Raw genomic sequence first — 26,810 nt, 5'->3', positions numbered from 1 at the left:
TGGTGTTTATAAAGTTTTTATTTTCCATTTTCTTAAAAATAACATTTGATTTCCTTTATGCATGTGTGGAGTGTACTTGTTCCTTAGGCTGAGTAATAGGCAGATAAAGACAACACAAGGCGTGGGGTCCCCAAGTGGAGGCGGGTGGGGGATCGAGTGTGGGAGGTGGAGTGTGAGGGGGTGGGGGACGCAGGGGAGAGGGAGGAGGTGGGGTGACCGAAGGGACGCTTGAGTGCCCATCAACGCACACACAGGTCTAACACTTTGTTTCTCAATTTTTTTTTTAAGACATCTAAAATTACTGAGAGATACGATTTCAGCACTGAAGTCTACGGACGGAAATCCAAGCACTTGAACACAACTCTTAACTCTAAGCTCAGTTATTGCACATCACACAGTTTAACTAGCTGCAGGCTATGAAGCAGTTTGCTCTGCTGGGACTTCCTTAGGATGTCTCTGGTCTCCTTTCCCACCCCCACCGTCTCTTCCCTGGGACCCCCCCACCCACCCTGCTACCAGCCCGCAGCCCCATGATGACCCTGGATGTCAAAAATCTGCCATTCTCCCCAAGGGCTGCGGGCTCAGGCTTTGGTGAAATGAAGGGTTCCCGAGTCGATACCCATGGACGCCCTCCCCCCAGGGGTAAAGCTGGAAGCAGAAGGAGCTTCCACCGAAGAGGTGGCCAGCCCCCTAACACCAGGTGGGCAGGAGGGAGGAGAGGGGACCACCTGTCATGTGTGTGGTCACTTCCCCAGCAGGACACTAGGGGGCAGCCAAGCTGTCTCTCCCTCTCTCCAGCTCGGCCTCCTTCCTGAGCTTCCCAGACCAACCCCTCCTCCATCACCCTCAGACCCCAGAGTGGTCTCTCAAGGCACATTTATTTTCTCCAAACCTCCCCCCCATCTTACACATCCATCTCTTCCACCATCCACGGGCCCAGGTGGCCCAGGATGGCCAATGGCAGCTCCGGGGCCGGGCAAGACTTGGTTCTGCTGCAATTTGGTTGGGCTCTGGTCCATGCAGCCCTCATTGCCTGGCCTGCCTACGCCAGGGGAGTGCGGGCAGGAAGGGCTGGGAGGGCTGGGGGCAGGCAGCTGGGCCAAGGGCATGAATCCCCCTGGCTGAGGGAAACCAACCTGCAGCCTTGCTCACCAGGAATCCTTAGGCTCCAAGTGACTTCTTGTCACTTGGAGGCCTGCAGCCCCATGGGGAGCAGCTGCTTTTGAGGGGGTGGAAAGCAGTGTGGGAGCTTCAGAGACAGGGAACTGGACCCCTGCAGGCCTGCCAGGGGCTAGTTCAACGCCTTTCGCTTTCTTTCTAAAACATATTTACAAGGTCAGAAAAAACGTGCACAATCGGAAGACCCAGAGACACGGAAAGCACGGCTCCCGCAGGGGAGGGCAGAGTAAGAGGAAGAGTGAGGCCCTTTGCCTGCCCTCCCCACCCCAGAGAGCCCTGGCTTTCCTCATAGCCACCCCAGGACAGTTCCGGGAGTCCAGCTGGGGCAGAGGAAGAGACAGACTCAGATCCTAGCAAGAGCAGGAAGTTTCAAGTAACTCCCAGTCAAAGGAGTAGCCATCTCTGGAGAGCAGAGGGCTGATGTGACTGAGCAGGGGACCAGAGGCAGGTGGCGGGAGCACAGGGCAGGGGTGGTCAGGGCAAGGGGCTTGGGGGGTCTGGAACAGCGCGACACCCCAAAGATCAGAACTGTGCTGCAGAATGAGAAGCGCTTTATGGGGCTCAGTGGAGTTTCGTTATTTCCCCCAAGAGAAGGCTCAGAAGATGTCCGTTCCAGGGTGGAGTAGAGGGGTGGACAGGGCGAGGCTCTTCCACAGAGTCCGACAGACCCTCAGCAGATACAGGGAGACGCTGGGGAGAGCAGGGGGCCCTCCCCACACTCCCAGGCCACCAGGATGGCCCCCAGGTTCACACACACACGCCCACGCACGTACACACACACACACACACATACACATACACACACACTGCACTCTCCATGCACCCAAGGGCGCCAGAGGCCCGGTCTGGGTAAGAGATTCCCTACCAAAGGCATAAGGGATTGGCTTCCACTGGGAGAACTGGGCTACTTAGGAGATACAACAGTGAACACACAAACAAGAAACCACAGGGCGGCTTCTCCTCTGGGTAAGATGGCCTTCCACTTGCTCAGGAGATTCGGGGAACGGTGAGGTATGGCCTGGGGCCTAGCGGCCCCCACTCTGTCCCCGCTGACAGACTTTTTACTATTCTTTCACACTAAGGGTTTCAAAACAGAACTCGGAGGAGCCCCTTCACTAGGGCAGCCCCTGGGGGCCCTCAGGGGGCAGAAGGAACCCCCAGGGGCTGAGAGGAATGGGGCTGGGGGTGGCCAATGAGGCTCAAGGAGAGGAATGATCATGGCCTCAATGGGTGGCAACTTCCAGCCACTTCTTCACAGGGTCCAGGGAAAAGTCTCTCCACTGGTTTGGGCAGGAGGGGAGCATTGAGGTGGGGTCAGGAAGGTGGGCACACACCTCTGCTCTGGGTCTTCAGGCTCCCTGGGATGGACAAGAGGGACCCCAGCATGGGAGACGGAGGTGAAAGCAGCATCCCTGCCAGACTGTGCCAGCGGGGAGCCAGGTAGGGCTGGATGGCATGGCCTCAGCCACAGTCTCCAGGCCAGCAAGCACCCAGCCACAGCCGCGTGCGGCCCACGGGGCGCCAGCTGGGCTGTTCTGGGGTCTGGCATCCAGCTGCTCCTCTCCTCTCTGAGGCCCTGCCCAGGACATGTGCCTGCAGATCCTCAGCTGACCGCCCACTCCTGTCCCTCCTCACCCCTCCCCGTGCCTCACCCTCTCTGCCCCAGCTCCTCCTCAGTCCCCTTTGGTCACTCTGGCTTGGGTTAGGGGAGTTTCTCCAGTGCTTGAGAACTCAGCAGAGGGACAGGGCTTGCTGTGGCCAGTGTCCTGGCCCATCATCTGAGGCCCGTTTCACATCAAATCTGCCCAGCGCTGGGAGGACCTCCAGCCCACAGAAAGCAGCCTGCCCTCCCTCCCCTTAGGCCCAGAAGTGGGAGGGAGAAGGGTAGGCAGGGGCAGGAGGGGGCAGGGCTGGCTGAGCAGGGTGGGAACCCCAGAGTGTTGGGTGGGGCCGGGGGTGGGGACAGGGACGGGCATTTCAGTCCATTGATTTTGGTGTGTGGTTGTGTATGTGTGAGTGTATTTTAAAACCAACGACAAATGGAAAGAAAACTACAGGGCGGCTGAAGGGACCTTTGGGGTCAAGGACATGTTGGTCAGCGCATGCCACACGCACGCACACACGCATTCACCCGTCCCAGCCACACATGCCTCACACGTATCATGCACTCACACTTCGAGGCCTCCCCACTCGAGCCAGGGTCCTTCCAACTGGTTTCTGGATCCACTCGCTAAGCTGCCCACTGCTGTCCAGGTCCCCGCTGGCCCGTCTCCCTGGCCGTCGGCACCCTGGCCCGCCACGGCTCCCAAGGGCCATCTACCAGATGTAGCCTCCGTCGTCCGCCTCGCCCGCCTCGCCCTCCTCCTCCTCGGCCTCCTCGCCTGCTTCTTCCGTCTCCTTCTCCTCCTCGTCCTCCCAGCCGACACCACTCCCAAAGTCCCCTGAGAAACCCACGATGTCATCTGTGAAAGCACAAGCCAAGCTGGATCAGGACCCCGCTGGCCGCCCCTCTGCCCCCTCAGCCCTCCCAGCACAGGTCCTCAGCAGCCCAGCGGCGGCGCGGCCCTTACCGCAGTCGGGGCTCCCGTGCGTGCGGGTGCCGGTCAGCTCTAGCCCCAGCTGGTCCACACACCAGCAGTCGCCGTTGTTCTGGTCACACTGCATCTTCCGGTAGTAGCCGTCCTCGTCACAGCTCGGGATGAAGATGCCTGAGTGCGACAGGACCCCCAGAGTCAGAGCAGGGATCCAAGGCTACCGCTCTTCCCTCGGAGCCTTAAGCATGAGCAGGGCCCCGACTGCCCCACAGCCTGGCCAGCACAGCACTGCCCACTCAGCAAACCCAGGTGTCCAAGGCTAGTTTCTCCCAGCTCCACTGAGAGAAAACCCACTTCAGGCAGGAGCAATGGTGCACACCTGTAATCCCAGCAGCTCAGGAGGCTGAGGCAGGAGGATCATGGGCTCAAAGCCCGCCTCAGCAACTTAGTGAGGCCCTAAGCAACTCAGTGAGACTCTGTCTCTAAATAAAGTATAAAAAGGGCTGGGGATGTGGCTCAGTGGTTAAGGGTTCAACGTCCAGTACCAAAAAAAAAAGAAAACCCACTTCCCTAAGTGACCTGCTGGGGCCTCTGTGATGGCTCTTTGGCCCATGTCTTCCAGGATGGCCAGTTTGCTCTCATTATGCCCCGTGTCCTGGATCCCCCCGCCTGGCTGTCCCTGATCAGGAAAGCCTGGGCTTCTCCCAGCCCTTCCCAAGGGGACCTGCCTTCAGGGCCCACACACTGCATTTCTGTCCATTTTCCAGACCTGTTTTGAGATGACTCTGTCCGCTTGGTTGGGGGAAAAGACACGGGATAATACCAGGTACCTTGGGGTGGGTGCCCCAGGGCCCAGGGAGTCTGCTCGGGAATAGGGGAGAAAGGATTGCTTCCGGCAGACCCGAGCCCACCCCAGCCCCTGAAGGCCCCGGGCTTCCAGCCACTGTAGCATCTAGGGGTGCTTCCAGGTAGGATGCTAAGTATGCTGGTCTCCTCAGCCAGTCACATGTCCAAGCTGCTCTCAAGGAGCCACAAGGCTCCGTGTGACTTGCCTCTTGAACCTCTATCCCTTTGACTATCAAATTCCAGTCACATGGGTCCTTTTTTTTCTGTTTTCCACGAATCCCCAGCTCAGTCCCGTCCTCGACTCTGCACTTGTCTGGCTCATTCTCCTCCCTCAGCTCTCCCTGTAACCCCAGCTCCCCAGAGAGGCCCCTGCTGACCCCTCAGGCTAACTCACGTCCCCCTGCGCCCTCCCTCAGCAGTGTGCACAGGTCAGTCAGCACCTCTGTCCTTCTGTGGGATTTTGTGTGTTAGACCGTACCAAGGCCTTACGGGCCAGGGACCTCGTCTGCCCAACAGTTCTGACTGAAGCTGGGTGTCTTGCTCTCTCCCCAGGTGTGTGTGCAGAATGTGAGCACGCAACCCCCCCTCTCCACGGGCCCCCATCAAGCTTTACACACACACTTGCTGAAGTGATCAGAATGGAGGATTCTAGGATCCTTCGGTGTCTCAACCTCCAGCCCCAGCACGGGTAGCTGTAAAATGATGCTGAAACACACTTACCAAGGGGCAGAAGGGGAGGCCCTGGCCCACCATGTAAACAGAAACAGGAAGGTGTCTCCCTCTGTGTCCTGGGCCAGAGCCTCGTCCAGGCTCAGCTCCCACCAGAAGGCGGGCCGGCAGTGGGGGATGGGGGGGTGCTGCAGTCTCCAAACCTCAGGGGAATCCAGAGCAGCCTCCCTGCCCCTCCTCTGCGTCCCCTGCCCGACCCTCACCTGGTTTCTTCTTGGCAGCCTCCTGGATCTGGATACGCTCCAGTTCCGCCAGGCAGGGGGGCTCTGTGAGGGAGAAGCAGCCTCTAAGGGGTTGTCCCATTGTGCTGACGGGACACAATGAGCCTCCCAAGGCCTAGAGACTCCAGCAGGGGCTGTGCAAGATGAAAGGCAGGCTCAGACATGGGGCCACCCCAGGGTGGAGGGGGGGTGCCCTGAGACCTTGATGGTTCCACAATCAGGACAGGGGCTCTGAGGATGAGAACACCCAGTCTCTAATTAGAGGAGGCCACCCCAGCTATGGGAGGGCTGCGAACCCCAAGAAGTCTAGGGTTCTCTGAGGGTGTTGGTATCCATGGGATAAGTCAAAAGGATTCAAAAGAGAAGGTGGGGTGATCCTGCCGACACCCTGTGGGGAGACCCCCCCAGGAAAACCTAAGACTGGAGGAATGTGAGAAAGAACCTGCAGGCCCGAGAGTAACTGGTGGTCAACCTCTGCCTTTGGGACCTGGGAACGTCACCAGCTCTCCAAGCTGCCTGAGGGTCAATGAAAACAGTGCCAGCCTCCTTCCTGGGAGGCTCCCAGAGAGCGACCGGGCCACACTCACTCTCCCTCCAGAAGCAGAAGCACCACTCGGCAGTGGACACCCGGCCGTCCTTGTAGGTGTCGCAGGAATTGAAGAAAGGGCGGATGCAGACCTCGTACTTGTCCAGGTTGATAGCAGCCAGCTCGGTCTGGTCCAGGAAGAGGTCAGCACTGGTGTCCAACTTGGAGAACATCCAGCCAATAGAGTCCTTGCAACTGGCCCCCAGGCTTTTGTCCAGCCCTGGAGAGAAGACGATTCAGACGCGCCCAGGGCACCTGCCCGTCCAGCCGCCTCTTCCTCAGCCCTGGCCTTCAGTTCAGGGTCAGGGCAGCCCAGAGTCTAACCATGCGGTTGAGAAACTCAAGAGTGGCCAAAGGTCCTACCTCTATTGCTGCACAGGTCTGTACCTAAGCCACTCAAAATCCTGTTGTAAAAACACTTGAAAAAAATTTTTATTCAAAGAATTTTCTTTGAACTCAGGGCCCAGCACATGCAAGGCAAGTGCTCTCCCACTGGGCTACATCCCTCACGCCTAGAAAAAAATAATGTTTTTGCTTCCCTTGGCTGCCCACCCATGTTCACAGTCCTTCCTATTAGCTAGCTATTCGCTTCCTGCTGTAGTTGAAGCTGACCTCCCCTTCTATGGGGGTTAAGTTTTGGGGGGAGCCGCATTGAAGGGCTGAGGGTTAGGCAAGAAGGAGTCAGGGTGGGCTGGCCCTGTGCACACCATCTCCTCAATCCCTCCCTGTCCCTCCCTTGCCCCCTTCCCCCCCGCAGGGCCACCAGCTCCTGTACCGGTGGCCGGGCTGGCTGCTCCGCTGGCCGAGCCGTTCTGCTTGGAGTTCTCATGAAGGAGCTGGAACCAGTCCCGCAGCCGATCCCCCAGGTCAGCCAGGTCCTGACCCGTGCAGGTCTCTGTAGGTGGCAGAAGAGAAAAGGGTGCAGGGGGTGGGGGTGGGTGGGGTCAGCAGGCTTGATCTCCACTTGGGATCCTGCCCCATCGTAGGCCAGGAGGCCGGGCAAGACCAGGATGGGGAAGGGGAGGTGGAAATGAGGAGCCTCCTGTCCCAGCCTCACCACAGCCACCCCCCCCACTCTCCTTCCTAGCAATAAGAGTAAGGTGCAGGCTCCCTGTGCTGAGTCCCCCTCCACCCACCTTCGCACTCCCAGGGGAGAGGCGTGAGGGCTGAGGCCCAGGCCTTCTGCTTTGTCCACCTGGGCCGTTGACCCCCCCCTCCCAGGTCCTCCAGGCTTTTCCTTATTTTTGTCTCTTCTCTTTCTCATTTTGCAACCCGGCCGGCCGCCCACCCCAGCCTGGCCGCAGCCCTGACCTCTGGTTACCTGGCTTGCCTTCGGTGGTGGAGGCGGCAGCCTGCTCCGTGGGGCAGGGACAGGGGCCCTCGCATCTCACGGCCAGCTGCTTGCTGCTCAGGCAGGCCTGCTGCTCCAGCTTACACTGCACGAGAAAGGGCCGGCTGGGTCATGGGGCTCCCCCAGAGGTCCCCGCAGCTGGGCAGCCTCGGGCCTCCTACCACAGTGGCCACAGCTGCTCCCCCTGGAAGGCCCTCCGTGTCCCTCTGCAGACCGTGGCAGAGACGGCAAGCCCAGGAAGGGTGCCAGAGGGAACAGCCCAGCTTTGGGAAGCTGCCAGGAAGCCCGCCTGCCCCCTCTGAGGCTCTGCCCTTCCCTGGGCCCACCTCCCTATCCAACACTCACCCCTCGCCCCTCTTGGCTGCCTAGTGCCCACCCGTGCTCTCGTGCCCAGCCTCCTCCTTGTCACAGTCCCTGGGCCCCAGGGATGGGCCCTCCATAGTCATGCTCTTCACACAGCCACCCCTCAGCCCTCCTGGTTACAAACAGCCGCCATCTCTTGACATCTACCCATCCCCCAGCCTCCAGCAGGGGTCTGGGAGAGGCTCCTCTGTTCTTTGCCAGTAAAGTCTCTTTCCCTGGCTGCACTGGTTTCTCCCCATGGGGTGACCACCACTGTGAAGTGGGCCTGTGTAGCATTTCACAACTTTATCTCCCTCAGTCCCTTCAGCCCTGCCAGGAAGGATCAGATTTCTCCTGCTCAGCAAGAAACATCAAGGCACCGGGAGGCTCAGTGACATGCCCAGGGCCATGGGGCTGGGAGGGAAGCCAGACCTACTCAAGACCTCTGCCTCCCTACTGGACAGGGTGACCCTGGACCACAGCCTGCTCTGCCCTCTGACATGGGACGTGAGCTCTCTTCCTTTTCTTCCTCCTCCTCCTCCTCCTCCATCTCTCTGTCCCCTTTGGAGCTCTCTGGCCTCCTGCTCATTCTCTGTCCCCCCTCCCACCCACCCCCAGGCACCGCCTCTCTTCAAGGAACCTCGATCTTCACCACAGCTGGTGACTCTTAAATCTGCATCTCACTGCACAAAGGGCTCCCCAGGCCCAGAACCCAAGCCTAGCCAATAGTGCGCTTGCCCAGAGCTCAGCAATCCCAGCTTCCTGTTGCTAGTGGAAGCGTCCATCGTTAGCGCCCGTATTTCCTTGGTTCTCTGAAGTTTATACAATGCTTTCAAAATATCATCTCATTTAGTCCTCACAAACATCCCATAAGGTGTTCCTCCAGTTACAGTTCTTCCCCTCAGTGTCTTCTCATGGAGGAGTACTTCCTGCTGCCCAGAGGGCTCCCTGCTGCTGGGAACCCATGGCCTCTGTATGGAAATGGCCCCCTCTTCACCCCTGCACCTGGTCAGCAGAGCAACTTCCTCTGGGGGACTTCTGGGAGGCCCTTCCTCACTCCACTTGCAGTTACCTGCCCATGTGTCTCTTCCAGGCCCCTCCCACTCCTGCACCTGTCCAAGGTTGAGGACAGGCTCTGGCTCCAACCCTCAGGTCACCCCAGCCAGGGCTGCAGAGGTCACTCCTGTTCCCTGCAAGATGGCTGCCCTGGATGCACTAGCTGAACCGTCAGGCCCCCATCAGCCCTGGGAACCCCTTGGGAGGCCCCAGCTGGTTGTCCCCTTGGCTCTCGGTGGCTTCAGGTGCACCCCACCCCCACCGACTTGGGTGCAGGACTTCTCACCACTGAGCTGTAAGTGTGGCCATCGGAGCCACAGACAGAGGCGAGCTGGGCCATGTGGCAGGGCTGGCAGATGGAGTCTTTGTTTCCATGGAGTTTCAGAGTAGGCTGCTTGATCCTGCAGGAGAAGGTGGAAGGATACGGGAAAGAGGAGAAAATTTATGGGAAAGGGTCAGAGAAAGTTCAGGAGAACAACGTCAACAAGAGGCCACCTCCCTACCCTGCCACCCTCTGCTATCACCCCCAGCCAGGCTCTCCTCAAGCTCATGAGGGTGGGCCCTGGTGGGTGGGCCATGGATCGCAGCTTGCTCTTTCCCAGGGGTTCCTGAGCGGGGGCTTCAGGGAGCAAGGCTAGGGCTGACTGGCTGCAAGAGGTGGAGGGAGTTTCATCTCATGTGAGGGTCAGACCAGATCAGAGGTGGCAGCCCCACAGCTCATCCTGTCTGGCCTCCAGGGTGATGGCGGTTGCTTATCACTGAGTTATTCACCAACATTTGCAAAATGGGAGAGTTCACATAAAACCCTGGATTCCTGGCCTTTCTGAGACACGAGGGACATGTGGCAGACCCTGTCCTGCGATCCCACGTAGCTGGAATAGATCAGCTGGAATAGCAGCTGCCCGCTTCCCACTGGGCCGGGCCTGCCAGAGAGGCCCCTCACCAACCCTCTCCATGCCAGGCCCCTCGGGCATCTAAGATCACAACCCCCAAGTCTTGTCTTCCATGACCCAGGAGGGAGGTGAGGGAAATGGGACCTTTTCCAGGGGTCTGGAGTTAGGCAGGGTCTGGTCCTTGGACTGGAGCTAAGGCTCTTCAAATGTCCCTCCCCTCTTCCTCCAGCTTAAGCCTCAGAAGCTACAACCTTAACTATTTCATGAAGCCCTGCATGGCAGAGCGGGAAGGAACGTCATTATCTGGTCTAACCTATTTGTCTTAGAGACAGGGATACCCCAGCCCAGAGAGGCGCTATGACTTTCCCCAGGTCCCACAGCATTTAGTAACTATTCTCCCAAGGTATGTCTTCCTCTTGCTGTCTCTCTCACATGACTCACTTCATGGAAAGCCATCCGCCATGTTGTGGGGAGACTCAACTATCCAGGGGGGTAGGGTCAGGTGAGGAACTCAGGCCTCTGACCCACAACCATAGAGGCACTTGGAAGTGGATCCTCCAGTGCCCTCCAGCATTGTGACTGTAACCTGTGACAGACCCTGAGCCAGAACCATCTAGGGATTCCTGACACTCAGAAACTGTGAGAGAGAGCGCGTGTTGATCGTTTTTGTTTTGCGGCAACAGACAGCTGATACACAAGGAGTGGTCACCTGAGCAAGTGTCTCGAGGGCTCCCCTCCTGCCCCTCACCTGTGCTCCAGCTTCTTGCGACTGATGCACATGGCCCTCTGGTAGCCCTGGGCGATGCACACCTTGTGGCGACTGCACTTGACCTTCTGGCAGGGGTCCTTGGTGGTGTCCAGGGCTGCAGGGACACAAGGTCGGGACACTGATCACCTAGGAGTACTCAGGAGCCCCCAGCCCTACTTCTGAGCTGGGAGGCCCCTCCCTTCTGCAGCCTTTCATAACCAGAGCTCCTGAGTGCCAAAGTCCCACCCTGGCTGGTCAGGAAGCCCCCCAGGCCAAGATCAGGACTTGCCCTCAGGTCCCACATCTTCTCAAAATGTCAGTCCCCAAATGAAGGACGGGCATGTTACCTTCATCTCCTTGCTGGTTGTCCTCCCAGCTCTTGATGTAGTCATCCTAGAGGACAGAGGGCAGGGAGGCAAGGAGGGCTAAGGTTCCCATTCAGAGCTGAGCTCAGTGACCACCGCACTCACAGGCCCGGGCATCCACATGCAGATTGCTGCCATCATGGTGGTCCCAGATGACCCTGTCCACCCAGGCCCTCCCAGCTGCCTCCCCTATGCCTCTGTCCCCCCAAACCCACATCCAAGCTCCTTTTCAGCCTCTCCCGTAAGGGTCTCACTCTCCCAGCCCAGACTGGATGTTGGCAGAGGAGCCGTTGAGGGAGGGTAGCCAGGGGAATGAAGTGTGGAGAGGCCACACGCCGGGGCCCAGGCAGGACTCACCTCCACCTCCTGGAGCCAGGACACCGCAGCAGGCCACAGAGATGAGCAGGGGGAGAAAGAGAGACAGATGGGGACTTCAGTGTGAGGCCTACCCTGAGGCCACAAGGTCCCAGGGTACCCGTGGCCTTGTGTGCCCCTGGGTGCTAGGCAATGTCCTTGGACAGCTATCGTCTCTGATCCCTAGGGACTCCACCTGGGAGTCAGTTTTCCTACATCACCACCATGGACAACTGTGGGCTCACCCTAGGAGCAGAAGGGTGAGGCCCATGGATTTGAGAAGGTGACAACTGACTCCAAGTCCAGCCCAGGTACCACTACCAGTACAGACGTCTGAAGAGTCCACACTGCCCTGGGGCAGTGACTCTCATGTCTGTGCCCTGGTGGCCCAGAAAGGGCACACTCTTCTGCTAGGGTCTCTTCCTTAGAAGGTCCCCTGCTGACACCTGCCTACCCTGTGAGTGGGGTGGGAAGAACCCGCCCTCCCCCCACCCCCACCCCGGGTGCAAGGGACTCTTTCTCACTCAAGGTCCCTTCCTTCTCCGATGGCCTCAGGCGGCACACTGAACCAAGGGGGTGGCCACGCCAGTGACAACAGCTTCCCTATTTATCATGGCCCCACTTCAAGTCAGAGGAACCTGAATAGCCCATCTGAGGTCACCTCATCAGCCCACTTTGTGTGCAGGAGAGACCAGAAAATGACCTGACACCTGCCCGGGGCTGGTCATGTGTGTACTCGGGCTGGTGGGAAGGCCAGGGAGCTGGCACGCCTCCTCATCCTGAGTCCCACCCCATCCCCGTCAGAGATGTGCAGTGGAGGGGACAGAGGCCATACTGCAGGGTTGGGGTGGGTAGGGACCAGACACTGAGCTGTCACACCCGAGAGGAGCCGGCATGGGCTCTGACACCAGAGGGAACCTGGGAGCAGTGACGGGGAATGCCCACGGGGGTTTTGGAAGCCCAAGGTGCTTCCCAAGCACCCCTGGAAGCCAGCGAGCATCAGGATGGGCAGGAGTGAGGGCGTCTGGCGCAAAGGTCAGCGTGGCCAGAGCCCATCGGCAATTGTCCCCACCCAGGTAGCTGCATTGGGTACAGTTGTGCCCCTGAGTGTGTGTTTCTGAGAATGTGTGTGCGTTCACGTGGGCCCAGGTACACACCTGCACGTCCACGGGCATGTGTCATGTGTGCACAGGCGTGTGTATTTACACGTCTTCATTTGCGTGAACATGCGCAGAAGCCACAAGTACACAGCACGTGAGAAGAAGGGCACTGAGGCGGCCCGCCCAGTGCCAGATGGTTTCCATCCAGAAATGAACTTCTGTGAGCAGCCTCCAGTTTTCACACTTGGGAGCCCAGCCCTCCCTCGGGCTCAGCCTTCCTGCCTCTTCCACAGTAAGGGGAGGGCAGTGGGGGAGGGGAGGGCCCGGGAGCCACTGAGTGACCTCTCCCTGAGGGTCCACGCGCTCTCTGTGTTTCTCCCTCTCTCTCTCCTCTGACTCACCTTTGCCTTCCCCCTGCCCCTTCACTTTGCCCGCCCCTGGCCCCCTCAATGTGACCAAGCAGCAAGTGTCCTGTGGCCCTCGGGCCCAGAAGCAGGCAGGAGGAAGACCCAGGAGGGGCTTCCTGGGCACCCCTGTGGGTTCAATTGCCAGGGCTTGCGCTGAGCCCCGAGAAGCCCCTGGCAAACTTCCACGGCAGTAGGCACAATGTCCCCCATTGGCTCAGGTCACAGAGAGCCAGTTCAGGTCCAGCCTTTCTTGTCCAGGAGCAGCACAGGGTGAAGGGGTCCTCTTCATTTGGTGCCCACCCCACTACAGACTGGAAACAGAGGCCCTCCGTGGCCAACTGGCTGAGGCCGGAGTTTATGAGAATGGGAAGTCAAGGATTGCAAGCCAGGCACAGTGCATCACAGCTGTCTGTGATCGCAGCTGCGTGGGAGGCTGAGGCAGGAGGGCATCCGTCGGAGGCCAGCCTCAACAACTTAGAGAGATCCCGTCTCAAAATAAAAGGGCTGGGGAAGTATCTCAGAGATCGATGGCTTATGGGTCCAATCCCCAATGTTGGGGGAAAAAAATAACAAGAAGGGGTAAAAGTTGGGGTCCCTTCTATCTGCTCCCATCCTTCTATGGGAAGGAGGAGGGGATGAGGTTATAAAGAAGACAGGGAAAATGGCTGGGCCTGGGAGGCAGGTGTGTTGGCTCCCTTCAACCACCAAGGTGTGTGCCCCTAAGTCACCTGCCCCAGATCTAAAGGAGGGGACGGGCCTTTGGCTCCTCCAGTGCCTGGGGCCCAGCTGAGGGCCTTGGAGCCTGCCAGCGTAGCCTTGCCGCCTTCAACCCCAGTCAGGGCACGGGCAGAATCTGAGACTTAGTTCAAAGTGGGTTCTCAAAGGTCAAGACCAAGGATTTCTGATTAGAAATTCAGGGGACAGCGAGGCTGGAATAGGACCTCTAAGACACCAGCAGCTCTGCCAGGAGCGGTGACATACACCCATAATCCCTGCAACTCGTGGGGCGGAGGCAGGAGGATGGAAGGTTTGGGATCAGCCTGCGCAAGGCAGCAAAACCCTGAACCCAAATAAAAGGGGCTGGGAATGCAGTTTGGTGGTAGAGCACCTCTGGGTTCAATCCTCAGTGCTGAGAAAGAGACAGGAAGAGGTGAGGACAGGAAGGGGGAGAGAAGGGAGAGACAGGGAGTAGGGGAAAGGGAGAGAAAGGAAAAAGAGAAGGAGGGAAGGAGGGACCCAGCAGACCACCATGCCTCCAGCAGCCAGCCAGGACTCCCCCTGGTCTAGCTTGCGGGTGGCCTCTTGCACACAGCCCTGTCCTCAGGTCCAGCTAAGCCCTTTGCTCCACTGAGGCAGGGGGCCTGGAGGGAGGCCGGGAGTTCTGAATCCCAGGACCCCCACTCCCAGGGCACTGGAAGCGGCCGGTCAGAGGGCTGAGGAGAGGAGGCTCTGGGTCCCGGCTGCCCCTTGCCACCTGAGACTAAAGCAGATGGTGCCTGGGTCCAGGAAGCACCCACAAATCAAAGTGCTATGACAGCAACAGAGACCACAGATCCAGGTGGGGAAAAGAGAAGAAAGATGAGGGGCCCCTGAAAAGTGGGGAAAGAGAGGCCACCAAGGGAGAGCAGAGACCAGAGGGAGTCACTCCCTGCAGAGGTCCTGCGGGGAGGGGTGATGAGGACGTCCTGTGGGCCACACGGGAGTAGCCAATCTGGGGCAAAGCCAAGGGACACTCTGAGGGCCCCCTGAGGTCAGGTGGGGCCGGCTCTTTCTATAAGCTGAGAAAGAGGTGTTTGTTGGCAAGTGTGAATGGTGCCTTTCGGTGCAGCAGTGTCTATTTATGGCACCCAAATGGGCTCATTAGCAGTTGTGAGAAATGGTTCAATAAAGCTGAGTGCACAGAGGTGCCGCCTCTAGTCTCAGCCCCTCGGGAGGCTGAGCAGAAGGATCACAAGTTCAAGGCCAGCCTGGGTCATTTAGTGAACCCTGTCTCAAAATAAAAAGGACTGGGCATGTAGCTCCATGGAAGAGCACCCTGGATGGAGCTCACAGTACTACAAAAAGAGAAAAGAAAGAAAGGAAAAAAGAAAAGAAATGGTCTAATGAGGGCCCCAGGTCTTCTCAGGGGCAGGAGGCTGAGCACTTCTCTAGCTCTGCTGCCCATCTGTCCTCACCTGACAGAAAAGGATTTGAAAGAATCCCTCCACAGTCCTCTGGGGAAAGGGTCAGACCAGAGGGGAAATGGACCAAGATCCATCCGGGGAGCCTGTCCATTTTACCGGTGAGCACAGCCACCTAGGACCACAGAGCAGACAGGTGGAAGAAACTTCTGGAATGTATAAGTGCATGCTGGTTTTTATCAAATGGTGCTTTTAAAGTAATTCCTCTCCAAGCATTTTGCACCACTATCATAAAAAATCAGAAACGGAGGCACAGAGAGGCAAAGAAACCAGTCAGGGGTCACAAGAGAGGTGAAGTGCCAAGCTGAGCTAGGTCTCCCCATCCCCATGCCACCTGTGTGTACTAGGAGCAGCGTCGCACACTGAGGGCATGGTATAGAGGGCTGTGCACCAGAGTCTGCTCCATCCTGATCTGTTGACCTGGGCAGGCCACTTCCCCACACAGGCTTAGTTTCCTCCCCTGGACCAGGTGGGCCTTAGGAAAAACTGTCCCTTAGAATCATAGAAGGAGCTTTTTCAACTTTCCAGTGTCCAAGGGCCACCTGAGACCCTGGATGGTCACGGGTGGACTGGCTCTGATCAAGCTTCCATGCTTGTTCCAAGTAGGCAGAGTAAGGACCCTCCCTGGCCAGTGCCCAAGTCCACCCCCAGCCCCCACCAGCTAGGCATCTTGCGCCTGATACTTTGCCTGTGTGCTCTGGCTTCTTCACCTCTAAGGGGGTCTCAGGGATGAAAAGAGCAGCCCAGCGGTTCTTCCTTCCAATGGTGCCTCTCACGGAACAAATACTGAATCCCTGGAATCCAGTCTCCTGATTCCAATCAGGTCTCTTCCTTTGTAGCAAGTCACAGCACCCTCTCCAAGCTGAACAATGCCCAGCCCTTTCCTCCCAAGGCCCCCCCACTGCTCCTAGCTCTCTGCTACCTCTCTGCAGCCCTGGCCCACCAGACGGCAGCACTTGTGTTACTGCAGCGCCCCCTGCTGGCCTCAATTAGATGGGCGCATGCTACGTCCACACCACTGCAGCCCCACTACAGAGGTGATTCTAGAATGCAATTCTGATCATGTGTCCCCTTCACTGAACAGACAGTTTGTTCTCATTTGGGAGGGAGGGGAGAACGAAATGGGTAGGTGAAGAAGACTAGGGGCTGCGGCTGTAGCTCAGTGGCAGAGCGCCTTTCTCTCATGCATGAGGCACTGGGTTCAATCCTCAGCACCACATAAAAAATAAATGAAGATAATTGTTACTTTGTATACAACCAGAGATATGAAAAAGTGTGCTCTATATATGTAGTATAAATTGTAATGCATTCTGCTGTCATATATAACAAATTAGAATAAAAGATTTTAAAAAAAGATTAGTATCAAAATGATTGACAGTCTGCAATTCAAGATTTCTACCATGAATTTCTTTATAATGAAGGGAAAAAATATAATAAATGTTAGATGTCAAAAGCCCTTCCCTGGTTTCCTGTTACCTACAGAAGAAGCCCCATCTTTTCACATGTTCCTGGCTACCTGGGTCCCATGTCCATGCACAGGATGTTTCCGCAGGCCAGACGTTCACCAGCCGCTTTCTCCATCTGGAATGTGTGTTCACACCCGGCCCCGGAACTTCAAGTCAACTTCCAAAACCCATCTTCCCTAACCCTACCCTACCTCTAGTTATCCTCTGGCTGATTGTGACTTGAAGAAGTCTACTCTTCCTCTAGTGACCACTGGAAATGTCACTTGGGTTTGATCTCGCCTAATTTAGGTGCCAATTCCCTTTTTGTTTTCCATAGAATTTATAATTGCCTCCTTGTTTCATTTGCCTAGTTTGCTATATACTTGTCACTAATTCAATGCCACTCTTCCAGTTGGGCATATATATCAGTATGTTCCGTTTCATTTGACTTGTTTACTCTTCACAGAAACCCTAAGAGAGACTTAACATTATTATTCCCATTTCTCGCTTGACAAAATTAACCTCAGAGAGGTTAAGTGACCTGTGAAGGATTACACAGCAATTGCACAGTAGAATAATGCTGGCATCCAGAACTATGACTCCAGAATCATGGCCCTAACCAGAGCTCTATAAATATTAGCTGATGAAGAACATCTCAGTCCAGGGATGGAACTAGGAAGCCCGATCCCAACCCATGGGAGACTTTTCCTACCACATCAGCTCTGCTTTAGCCCCAAGATAAGGAGTCCACAGCCAGCAGAGGAGGGACTGGATGTGGAGGGGGAGGACACCAGGGGCCTCCCTTCCCCAGGTTCTTTCCAGAAATCCCTTCACCCGCCCCTGGTTCAGCTGGTTTGGAGCTAACCCATCTCCTGCTTTGATCTCTGCAGCTCGGCTCAGTTGCCATGGAGACGAGCCCACTGCGCCAAGCTGGAGGAGAGATGGGGAGTGCGCAGGCCTAGCGGGCTTAGGGGGCGCATGCTGGGTGTTTCTGAGGCTGTTTACTTCCTGTCATTTTAATTAGCACCCAAATCACCCGCTCACTTCGCAGCTTGAATTAACCCAGTCCCTCCCAGGCTGCCCATCTGCTGGGGGAGGGGACACGCAGCAGACCAAGCAAAGGAGGGACCGGCTCCCCCAGACCTTGGCTTACACTCCCGGCAAATCGCCACCTGCCCTTCCACAGCAGCGTGTGGAGGAGACTCCAGCCCCCAGCAGGGAGTCAGGTGCTGATTCCCACTCGGCATTGCCACTGGCTGTCAGGAAGAGTCACGTGGCCTGGGCAGACTCCTCTTCCTTGTCTATAAAATGGGGATGGTCCCTTGCCATCCTCTCGGCACAGCAAGGCACCCAGGTGGAGGGACATGTCTGAGACAGCCTTCTCAAACTCTGCACTTCAAAGACATAAACCAGGGCCACGGACCCCCTGCATCACATGGTGAGAGCCGAGGAGCAGGGGAGGGCAAGAGGCCCTGGAGGGTCTCAGGGTCACCAGGGGCCTCAAATATAGACTCTGCCATTGTCTTCCGGAGCACATCGACAGAACTGAAAGAAGTTCCTTGGAGATTTCAATAAACCACACTTTTCCTAACCCCATTATGGCATTTCTTCATTTTCTTTAATAGATCAAGAATCTCTAAATGTGGAAGTGGGCCTCACCCAACACCTGAGAGCCTGTGATGGAGCCCCGGGTGGAGGAAACGTGTGCTCCAGCCTCCTCCTGCCCTTCTCTGGAAACAACCACAAAGGAACAAAGAGGGACCCAGAAAGGAGCTGGAGGAGTGAAGTGGGGGCCGGCGGAGTTCTCAGCTGAGGCCTGGCATCCCATCTCAGGCCACAGAAGGCCCCTTGAGGAGACAGTGCCCCTTGTGTGGGGGAAGAGGCAGCTGGGCAGGCTGGGAAGAGGCAGTCACTAAATACCTGCTCCTCTCCCGGAAGGGGCCGCCCAGGGTGTGCATGAGGCTGGACAAACAGAAGGAGACCGACCGGCATCTGGGAGACTCCTGCCTCCCACCTCTTCTCCCCTCAGAGGAATTTCCTTGGAGGGCAAAAATGTGCTTATCATCACTCCCTGCATGCCAGGAGCCTGGCCTGGGCTCAGGTATGCCCACACCAACACCCACCTGACGCCAGGGCCTGACCTCCCTGCAACTCCAGTGGCACTACCCCAATCTTTGGTAGCCCCTGCAGACTATGAAGTTCAGAGGAGCTGAAGCAATGGCACATGCCTGTGACCCCAGCAGCTCGGGAGGCTGAGGCAGGAGGATCACAAGTTCAAAGCCAGCCTCAGCAACTTAGCAAGGCCCTAAGCAACTCAGTGAGACCCTGTCTCTAAATAAAATATTTAAAAAGGGATGGGGAAGCTGCTCAGTGGTTAAGCACCCTGGGTTCAATCCCTGGTACGGGGTGGGTGGGGGAAGGACAGAGAACAAGGAGCGAGATGCGAAAGGGCCTGGGTTCTATTCTGAGCACCTCGGGCCTCAGTTTCCTTTCTGGCACATGGGGGAGGGTCAGCATTTCAATCCCAGAGATCCCCAAGGAAGACTGCAGAGACGGGAGCTGAGGAAACAGGGGCACGATGCAGTGGAAGAACATCAGGCCACGAGAGGAGGCGGTGTCCCAGGCTCCTGCCCATCCTGGGGCCTCTTTGTTCGTGGGTTAAGATGTGGGGGTGAGTGCTGAGGGCTGCTGAGGCTCCCCAGTTCTTCCAAGCTGAGAGCTTTGAGTGGAAAAGGTGCTTGAACAACTTCACCCTCTTCCCATCCTCTGACCCATGCCAGGGAACCAGGAGTCAGGGAAGGGCCAGGAGTTTGTCCCCAAGCAGCGGTGAGCCACTGGCCAGGCCGAGCCTGCCTTGGTGCTGAGACAGCCTCAACCTCTCTGTGGGGACTGGGGATACAGCAGGAGGGAGAAAGATGCCTTGTCCTGGGGACACTGTTCTCCCTCAGGGCAGCCGGGTGCTCACCCCCCACAGGTCTGATGGGTGGCTGCCCGGCTCTGTGGGAACTCTAAGGTGGGGGGCACTGTGAGCTGTCCCATGAAATTGGGGACAGCTGTCACAGGCACAGGGGTCTGAAGGACAGAGGCTGGGGGACCATCTTCCCTCCCGCCTTCATTCCAACCTGTCCTACAAATGAATCACTGGAAGGCAGGGTCCAGGTTCTAGAAGTGTCTCAACTTTCTGGGGACCAGAAAGAAGATCCCCCAAATAATCAGCCCCCCTTTTCCCTCACTGCCTGAACCACAGGGCTGCTCCCCGGAGAGGAGGGGGAACTTCTGGGGACAGTGGAAAGGAAGCCCTCCCGCCTCTCACATTCTAGGAGCGCCCACTGTGGTCACAAACATCCGGGGACGCTCTGGGGACAGGTGGGAAGGCACACCATGAAGTCTATTCTCAGACCCACACTCAGGGGCTTAGGACAGGAGAGAAGTGACAAACACACACTGCAAACACCAGCAGGAGGACTCCTGAGATCCAGCCTGCAGTGTCAGTGCCCCGAGGCGGCATCGCCAGTGCCAAATCAGCTGGTGGCCAGGAGGGGCTGGACCTGCAACTGACAGGGTGCTTAGGGGTCAGAGCTGCCCCACCTCAAGAGCCACAGCGGGGCCCCACTCTGCTGGCCAAGGCTGGACGGGCTGTGTCTGAAGTCTACCTAGGCCGAGGCCTGGGTGCTCATCGTCCCTGTCCCCGGGTCTAACCAGACCCATGCGGCTCGGTTCTGGACTCAGTGTTGCCAGCCCAGGTTCATACGGAACTCCACACCCCTGGAGGATGGTCCTGGGGCCTCCCGGTGGTGATTAGGGTTAGTGGAGGTCATGAAGACAGAGCCCCCATGATGGATCAGTGTCCCTACACGAAAAGAGACCAGAGCTCCTTCTCTCTGTCACCATGAGGACCTGGTAAAAAGACTCCATGAATGATAAGGTGGCCCTTAGCCGCCACTGAATGTGACAATGCCTTGATCTTGAACTTCCCTGCCTCTGGAATGATAAGGAAGATATTTCTGTCATTTCAGGCACCCCTTCTGTGACACACTGTTACAGCCGGCCCAAAGTGACTGAGATGGCTGGTAGGCTCATCCGGCCGGAGTTTGCCCTGAGATAACAGAAGGCCCCATTTCTCAGATGTCCCAGTCTGTCGTCAATGCACAGCTGACCCCCAACCTAGTCACAGATCCTTTCTCTTTCTTGAAGAAAATCTCTTCCTTGAATCCAAAGACTTACAGCCTAGCTTGTAGTGGTGACAGGTAGGACATTTCTGCAGGTGGAGGGACTCTGGACAGGCCCTTGTGCCATCTTCACAGAATCACAGATTGCTGAGGACTCTGTGGATCATTTTCTTAAGCCTGCCATTACACCAATGAGAAAATCAAGGCCCAGAGAGGCAGAGTGCCTGTCAAAAAGTCACACAGCTGGTCTGTCCTCTCACTAGGAAGAGGAGCAGTGCACCGCCCCTGGGACTTGGGGCTTGGGGTAGGACAGACCTCTCCTGCACCTCAGTCAGCTCTGACCTCCTGGAGAATGGGGTGGTGTCAGCGTTCTACCTTCTTCAGACACCTGGAAGACCAGAGGGCACACAGCACACAACAGCCCCTCCAGGCAGCGGCTCTCCCTCCCCTCCCAGGCTCCATGTCCCACTGGGCCTTCAAGAGTGTCTCATTATGCCTGGAGATGCCACTCCTCCAGGGGGAGAGGACTTAGAAACCAAGGGGAGGCCAGGGAAGGACCCACCCCCCATCCCTAAGCCCTATTGCAGAATCCCTTCTGACCCAGTTTTGGGTTCTTTTTGCACACCCACACTCCCCACAAACATCTGTGCAGCTCCTCCCCACACTTGTATGGGTTCAGGTGTGGGGGGTCAGAGGGAGGGAGGGGAACTCTCCAGGAGCCCCTGTGTGACTCATACTCCCCATGGGCCTACTTCGTGCTCAGAAAAACAGGAAAGTCAGCCTGGTGTGGTCATGCACACCTGTAATCCCAGCTGCTCTGGAGGCTGAGGCAGGAGGATCACAAGTTCGAGGTCAGACTGGATAAACTTAGTGAGACCCTGTCTCAGAATTTAAAAGAAGAGCTGGGGATGTAGCACAGCTACAGGATCACACAAATAAATAAAAGGGGGCTGGGGGTGTTGTGTTGCTCAGTGATAGAGCGCCCCTGGGTTCAATCCCCAGCACCCCAAAACAAACAAAACAGGAGAATCATGCAGCTGGCAGACAATAACACTCCTGAGTCAATGCCCAGGGTCACAGTGGAGTCCCTGACATGCGGGAGGCGCTCAGATCTACCATGAATGAGGGAGTTAGTGGACATGAATGTCCTTCGCATGGAGACTGGGGCCTAGTGTAGGCCAGTTCCAGAGACTATGATGATCCACCTGGTGGTTTCTCTATGGGGAAGGGTATTTCCTGAAACGGATGCCCCAGGCCCTTGCAGAGGCTGCCTCCACATGTACGCATTCTTTCACTATGGAACCATGAAACTCAGAAGGGTGATGTGACAGGCCTGGCATCCTGAACCTAAGCCAGGCTGTCCCAGCACACTGCACCCTGCATCCTGCTGAGTGGACAGCTGCCTTTGGGCTGTTGCTAGGCCTGGTGGGGACATGCCGGTGATGGGCTGCAAGAGACAGGGGGGCTTTGGTCCACCTTCCAAGGAGGTCTGCTCCTGCCCGGGGCATCCTGATAGGACATGAGGCTTTGCTCTTCAGGGTGGACCCTTCCTTCTCGTAGTCACTAAGGATTAGTCCCAGTATATCCTGAAAAAGCAAAGCCGAAATAGATGACCTGGGTTCAAATCCCAGGTCCCCCACTTCCTAGCTATTTGTCCCTTGGATAAATTATCAATTTTTCTGGTTCTCAATTTCCTCTACCATAACATGGGTAGACTATAAAGGAACAATAACCATCCCACAGGAGACAACGAATATAAAGAGCCCATGGCAGGGACAGCAAGATGCCATGCTCATTGCAGTTGGCAATGGGACATGTATTAACTGTGTGCCTCTGGGTGCCAAGCACTATGCCAGACACTTGCAAATAAATTAAAATTTTATGGAAGTGGAGTACAAGGTAGAGAAGAGCCAGGGAGAAAGAGAACAGTCAGTTCTTCCCCACCAAGCTCTGGGGAGCCTGCCCTGCAGATGCTGTGTAATGGGCCATCTCTTCTCGCGTGTTCACCTCATCTACGTCCTGAGTGTTTTGTTCCAAAGACTTGCGGTAAAGTCCCACCCAGTTTTGCAGGGAGTGAATTTGGAGATAAGAGCACTAGAGAGCAGGGCTTGGAAAAGTTCAAGACTTCTCAGGGCAGGGCACAGCCAGATTTGTGGCCTGGGAGCCTCCCCATCTCCTTGAACATGAATGTCCTCCTCCCTGGCATCAGGACACTGGGCATTAGATGTGCCCACTGGAGGGGAGGATTACTCAGCTGGCAAATCCTGCCTCCCCTATAATCCTAGTGCTCAAAGAAAGAATGCTAAACTGAACACCTCCTACCCAGCTCCGACCAAGGCCAAATTGGAGCCACTCCCAAGCGTTCTTCCTCTTCTCTGTTCTCCTGACCCCTTCAATCATACACTCAGTTCTCAACACCATTTATAAAGATATTTTTCCCTCTCCCCACCATTGATTCCCTCAACCCCATTCCCTGAGAAATCGGATCCTCCTCCTGCTTGCCTCCTTCCCACCTGGGCAAACTAGAAGACCTTGAGCCATTGTGTGATGGGTTCAAGCTCAACCTGGCAACTCCTTAGGGATTCAAAAGAAATTCCTCTCTTTCCTGTAGGGAGAGAGCTGCCTGCTGAAAATGTGTATAAAGATTGATGCTACTGTGCCCTGCTGGAGGACCCTTAGCTGTAAGGATGGGAGGCAGAATCTTTACTGGCAAAGGAAGGATAAGAAGTGTTTGTAGTGCTGGCAGAGTTCCTGTTTACAGTCTGTGCACTGCACAACTCCAGGGGGCACCATTCACACTCTGGCACCACTAGAGTTATGCAATGCCCTGGCTCTGGGCTAGCAGCCTCCTTCTTGCCTTTCTGCAGAAGCTGCCAACAGACCCCCATGGCTAGGCCCTCCTACCCAGTCTTTGTTCTACTTCTCTCCTGACCCTGTCCTTCTGCAGCCAGGGCTACCTTAAATGGGGTTTTGGAGGAAATCAGCCCTACTAAAGCTGGAGCCCCCCTCCCCCTCCATCAATATATGCCCCAAAGCTTTCCATGAATCCTATGGGGGTAGGACCTGCAGAATTTCAAATGGGGTGCCTTTCCTCTGATGAACATAGGAGGAAGGGGAAATGGTTGGCACCGATACAGGGAGACAGGTTGGGCAACCCTGTGCTGGGGAGGGGGGGGTCAAGCAGTCCGTCATTTATTCTCACCCACTGGCTACTGGAAGCAGGTGGAGAAAGGGAAGTAGAAAGAATCTTTTATTTTTTAACCTTCACTGTTTTGATTAAGCATTTCTTTTCCCTCTGACCTTCACTAGTCCCATTTCGGCAGATCAAACAGCCAGCAGTCCGAGGGAGGCCGAGACCAGTGACACATGGATTCCGGATGGGCCAGCCTGCTGCCGCCCCCTCACTGCTGGGCCCCAGGGCTGCTGCCCAGGCAGCCGCAGGAGACTGCGGCTAATCTGGGCTGGGCCAGCAGGTGCCTGGAGAAGGTTTTGCTGGGGCTCTAGACTCCCGGGCTGGACCAACCCTGGTGGGCAAACACTGGGGACCAACAGTCCCCTCCGGGGGCCAAGCACCTCAGCCTTGAAACCTGGCTGCCTGTGGTTCCTCCTTTCCTTTGTGAATTACAACCCGCCGGTCTGACTTTGGGGAGTAACAGTCACTTGTCTCAGGATAACAAAAAGATCCGTATCTCTGCCTTTTCCCATCATGTGGCTGGAGAGAATATGCATGGTGCATGTTTTTAAAAAAATTTCTAAGGAACTTGTGGATGCACGCAGTTTAGGAGAAAATGAGGAAGGTCAGGTGTGGCCTGTGTTGTACTAAGTGGCTCTGAAGATAGAATCTAGGCAATCCCGAGAAGTAAAAATGGGGAATAGGGGTCCTAGAAGAGGCTTTCTAGGGTCCGGGCGTCAGCTAGCGCCTGGTCACTGGGACCAGCTGCATCTCGTCGGGCGCATCCGGCCCATCCCCCACCTTGCCCCCCACGGTTCTCAGGAGCCGGCCACACCCTCCTTCTCTCACCCCTGCCCACCCCACCCCGCCAGGCCGGAGGCAGGCGCGGCCCCTCTGGGAATGCCGCCTCCGATTTCCCCTCCGATCTACAGGTGCCGGTAAACAAAGTGCTGCAGCGACACCGACTAGTCCGCAGCCGCCTCCCGCCTCCCCGCCCCCCACCCCGCAAAGTTCGGCTCAAGGTTAAGCCGGGGTTTGGGCGGGCGTCCGCCAGGGCCCCTAGACCCAGCTTCTGGACTCTCCCCTCTGCTTCTCAGGCCCCCCGGCCACAGATTCTTCCCTCGGGTTGGGAGCCCTCCCCCTGCCCTGGGTGGCCCCCCGCCCCCAGGTTGATCCAGGAAAATGAGCCTCGGTTGGTAAGAGTGCCTCTCCGCTTGGGGACCCCAGAATCGGATCTGGCAGCCACCCGGAGGTAGCCTCGGACATTTTCACTGCTGTCACCTGCCCTCCATTACGGACGCACCTTTTACCATCTCACCTTATGAGCGTTGCTTGAACCCCCCAACTCAAGGCCACGGTCTCTGCCCCTTCTGTCCCCCTCCCACAAAGCCCAAGGTGGGAACAGTGGGCACCCACGCTGTAAGGCGCTACCTTCCCCGCCAGCCCCACCCAGACCTGTGCCTTCTGCAGTGCCCCGTATGTGGGGCCCGCCGCACCCACCGGGCTGGGGTAGGCCCGGGGACGGCTCACAGGACGGAGGGGGCGGTCGGGCCCACAGCAGCCGGGGCCCCAGTCCTCACACCCCACACCCCATCTCCACGCCCGGCCTGCGGGGAGACCCCGTCTGGAGCGCGCGCACCCGGAGCGTCTCCTCGCCTGGGACTTGCTCTAGTGGGTGCGAGACTGGGGGTCCCAAGGCCGCTGCCCGCGGGGACCCGGGAGGGGGCCCGGGCTGGGACTTTCTGGGTGCTGTTTACTCTCGCCGTGATTAGCCCGCGGGGCTGCGGGAGCCTGGGGCTCCGACGCGCAGAGACCGCTCCTGCGCTTTCCGCGCGGGGGTCTCCACTCCGAAGCTCGCTCCCCAGACCTCAGCCCGAGCCCTCGGCCCGCGGAGCCCGGCGAACTTACGTCTCGGAAGCGGTTCCAGTGCTTGATCTTGCCGCTGTACTGAGAGATGGACGACAGCCATTGCTCGTCCTCCATGAAATTGCCGGGGGTCTCGCCCTCCTTGAGCCCTTTGGCGTCGCCTTCGGCCAGAGCGGCTGCGGCGAGCAGCAGCAGCGGCAGCGCCAGTCGCCCGCAGCTCGGGGCGCGCATCGTGGTCTGGGTTGGTCTTGGGGGGGTCTTGACTTTTGCAGGATTTAAACGTCCTTCCCTCCACCCCGTTGTTGGCGAAGGAAATGCTGCTGTCCTCAGCCCTCCTCCTGCGGTCTGACTCTGGTGACTGACGGAGGGTGGGTCGCGGCTGAAATGTGACCTGGTTAGAAGATGCACTTGTCTGAAAAAGCCCAGCGCCGGACGCGGAGGGAGAGAGAATCAGAGAGGCTGCGCCAGCAGGGGCCGTGTCTGTAACTGTAGCATCGGCATCACGTTTGACATCATCATACCTGGCTTGGGGGGGGGAAAAAAAGGAGGGGGTAGATTTCAAAGCGAGCGCAGGATCAGAGCGCCCATCGCCAGCCAGCCGCAGCGCAGCCCAAGCGCTCAGGGAGTTGCAGACCAAGGAAGCAGAACCCCGAAATGTCCCTGCAGTCTCCCCAAGGGTGGAGAGAAGGGCCCCGGGATCTCCCCAGGGAAGATGGGGTTGGGGAAAAGACGCAAAACTCTCCGGTTACAAACCCAGCCAGGCTCAGGTGTCTAAAAGGGAATTTGGCCACAGACTGTTTTTCCTACCCCTGCCTCCCACCCTGAGGGACCTGCGCCACAGCCCTGACAGCTGGCTTCCTGCGAGTTATGGCTCTACCGTAATGGGTGGCTTCCTTAAGACAAAAGCCATATAACAACTGGCTGCCTCAGAACTATTGCTGCCTAACCCCTCCTGCTCTTTTCAAGGCAAGGCCTGGGCACTGAATTGCTGGTGAAACAGGGGCAGATGTCCTCCTCCCCAAGCAGCTGTGTAGGGTCTGTTACCCTTTTGTTAGCTCTTCTTAGGGCAACCCTAAAAGGCAAATGTCTGGTCATTTCATCTGCCTTGAGGCTGCAAATCTGGAAAAGGCACATTTGCTTGTGGTTTTGACTTTTCTTCATTGTAATAAGCCAATAGGGAAGGAGATAAGATGGGGGTGGCTGGTTGTGTTGGAGGTTTTAGGTTTTTTTTTTTTTTTTTTTTTGTTAAAACTGTGACCCTCCTCAT

The 26,810-nt window shown here is 57.0% G+C and overlaps 1 protein-coding gene across 2 annotated transcripts; it reads right to left on the bottom strand.

The window, feature by feature from the left end:
* Positions 1-26,650, bottom strand: Spock2 (SPARC (osteonectin), cwcv and kazal like domains proteoglycan 2). Of its 2 annotated transcripts, XM_071611184.1 has the most exons (11): positions 26,588-26,650; positions 25,586-26,068; positions 10,833-10,878; positions 10,486-10,600; positions 9,131-9,245; positions 7,417-7,531; positions 6,871-6,990; positions 6,097-6,315; positions 5,492-5,554; positions 3,750-3,887; positions 1-3,641 (listed from the first exon to the last, which is right to left on the bottom strand). In XM_071611184.1, exons 2-11 carry the CDS (start codon positions 25,772-25,774, stop codon positions 3,496-3,498), a joined length of 1,266 nt encoding a protein of 421 aa, XP_071467285.1. In that variant the 5' UTR covers positions 25,775-26,068; positions 26,588-26,650; the 3' UTR covers positions 1-3,495. The 2 variants fall into 2 exon arrangements, with proteins under 2 accessions (XP_071467285.1, XP_071467286.1); XM_071611185.1 differs by lacking the exon at positions 26,588-26,650 and having other exon boundaries at positions 25,586-26,408.
* Positions 26,651-26,810: the final 160 nt, after the last annotated feature.

The sequence above is a fragment of the Marmota flaviventris genome, chromosome 4 (genome assembly GCF_047511675.1).
Source record: "Marmota flaviventris isolate mMarFla1 chromosome 4, mMarFla1.hap1, whole genome shotgun sequence".
Lineage (NCBI taxonomy): Eukaryota > Metazoa > Chordata > Mammalia > Rodentia > Sciuridae > Marmota > Marmota flaviventris.
This window is presented reverse-complemented; position numbering and strand designations above follow the sequence as displayed.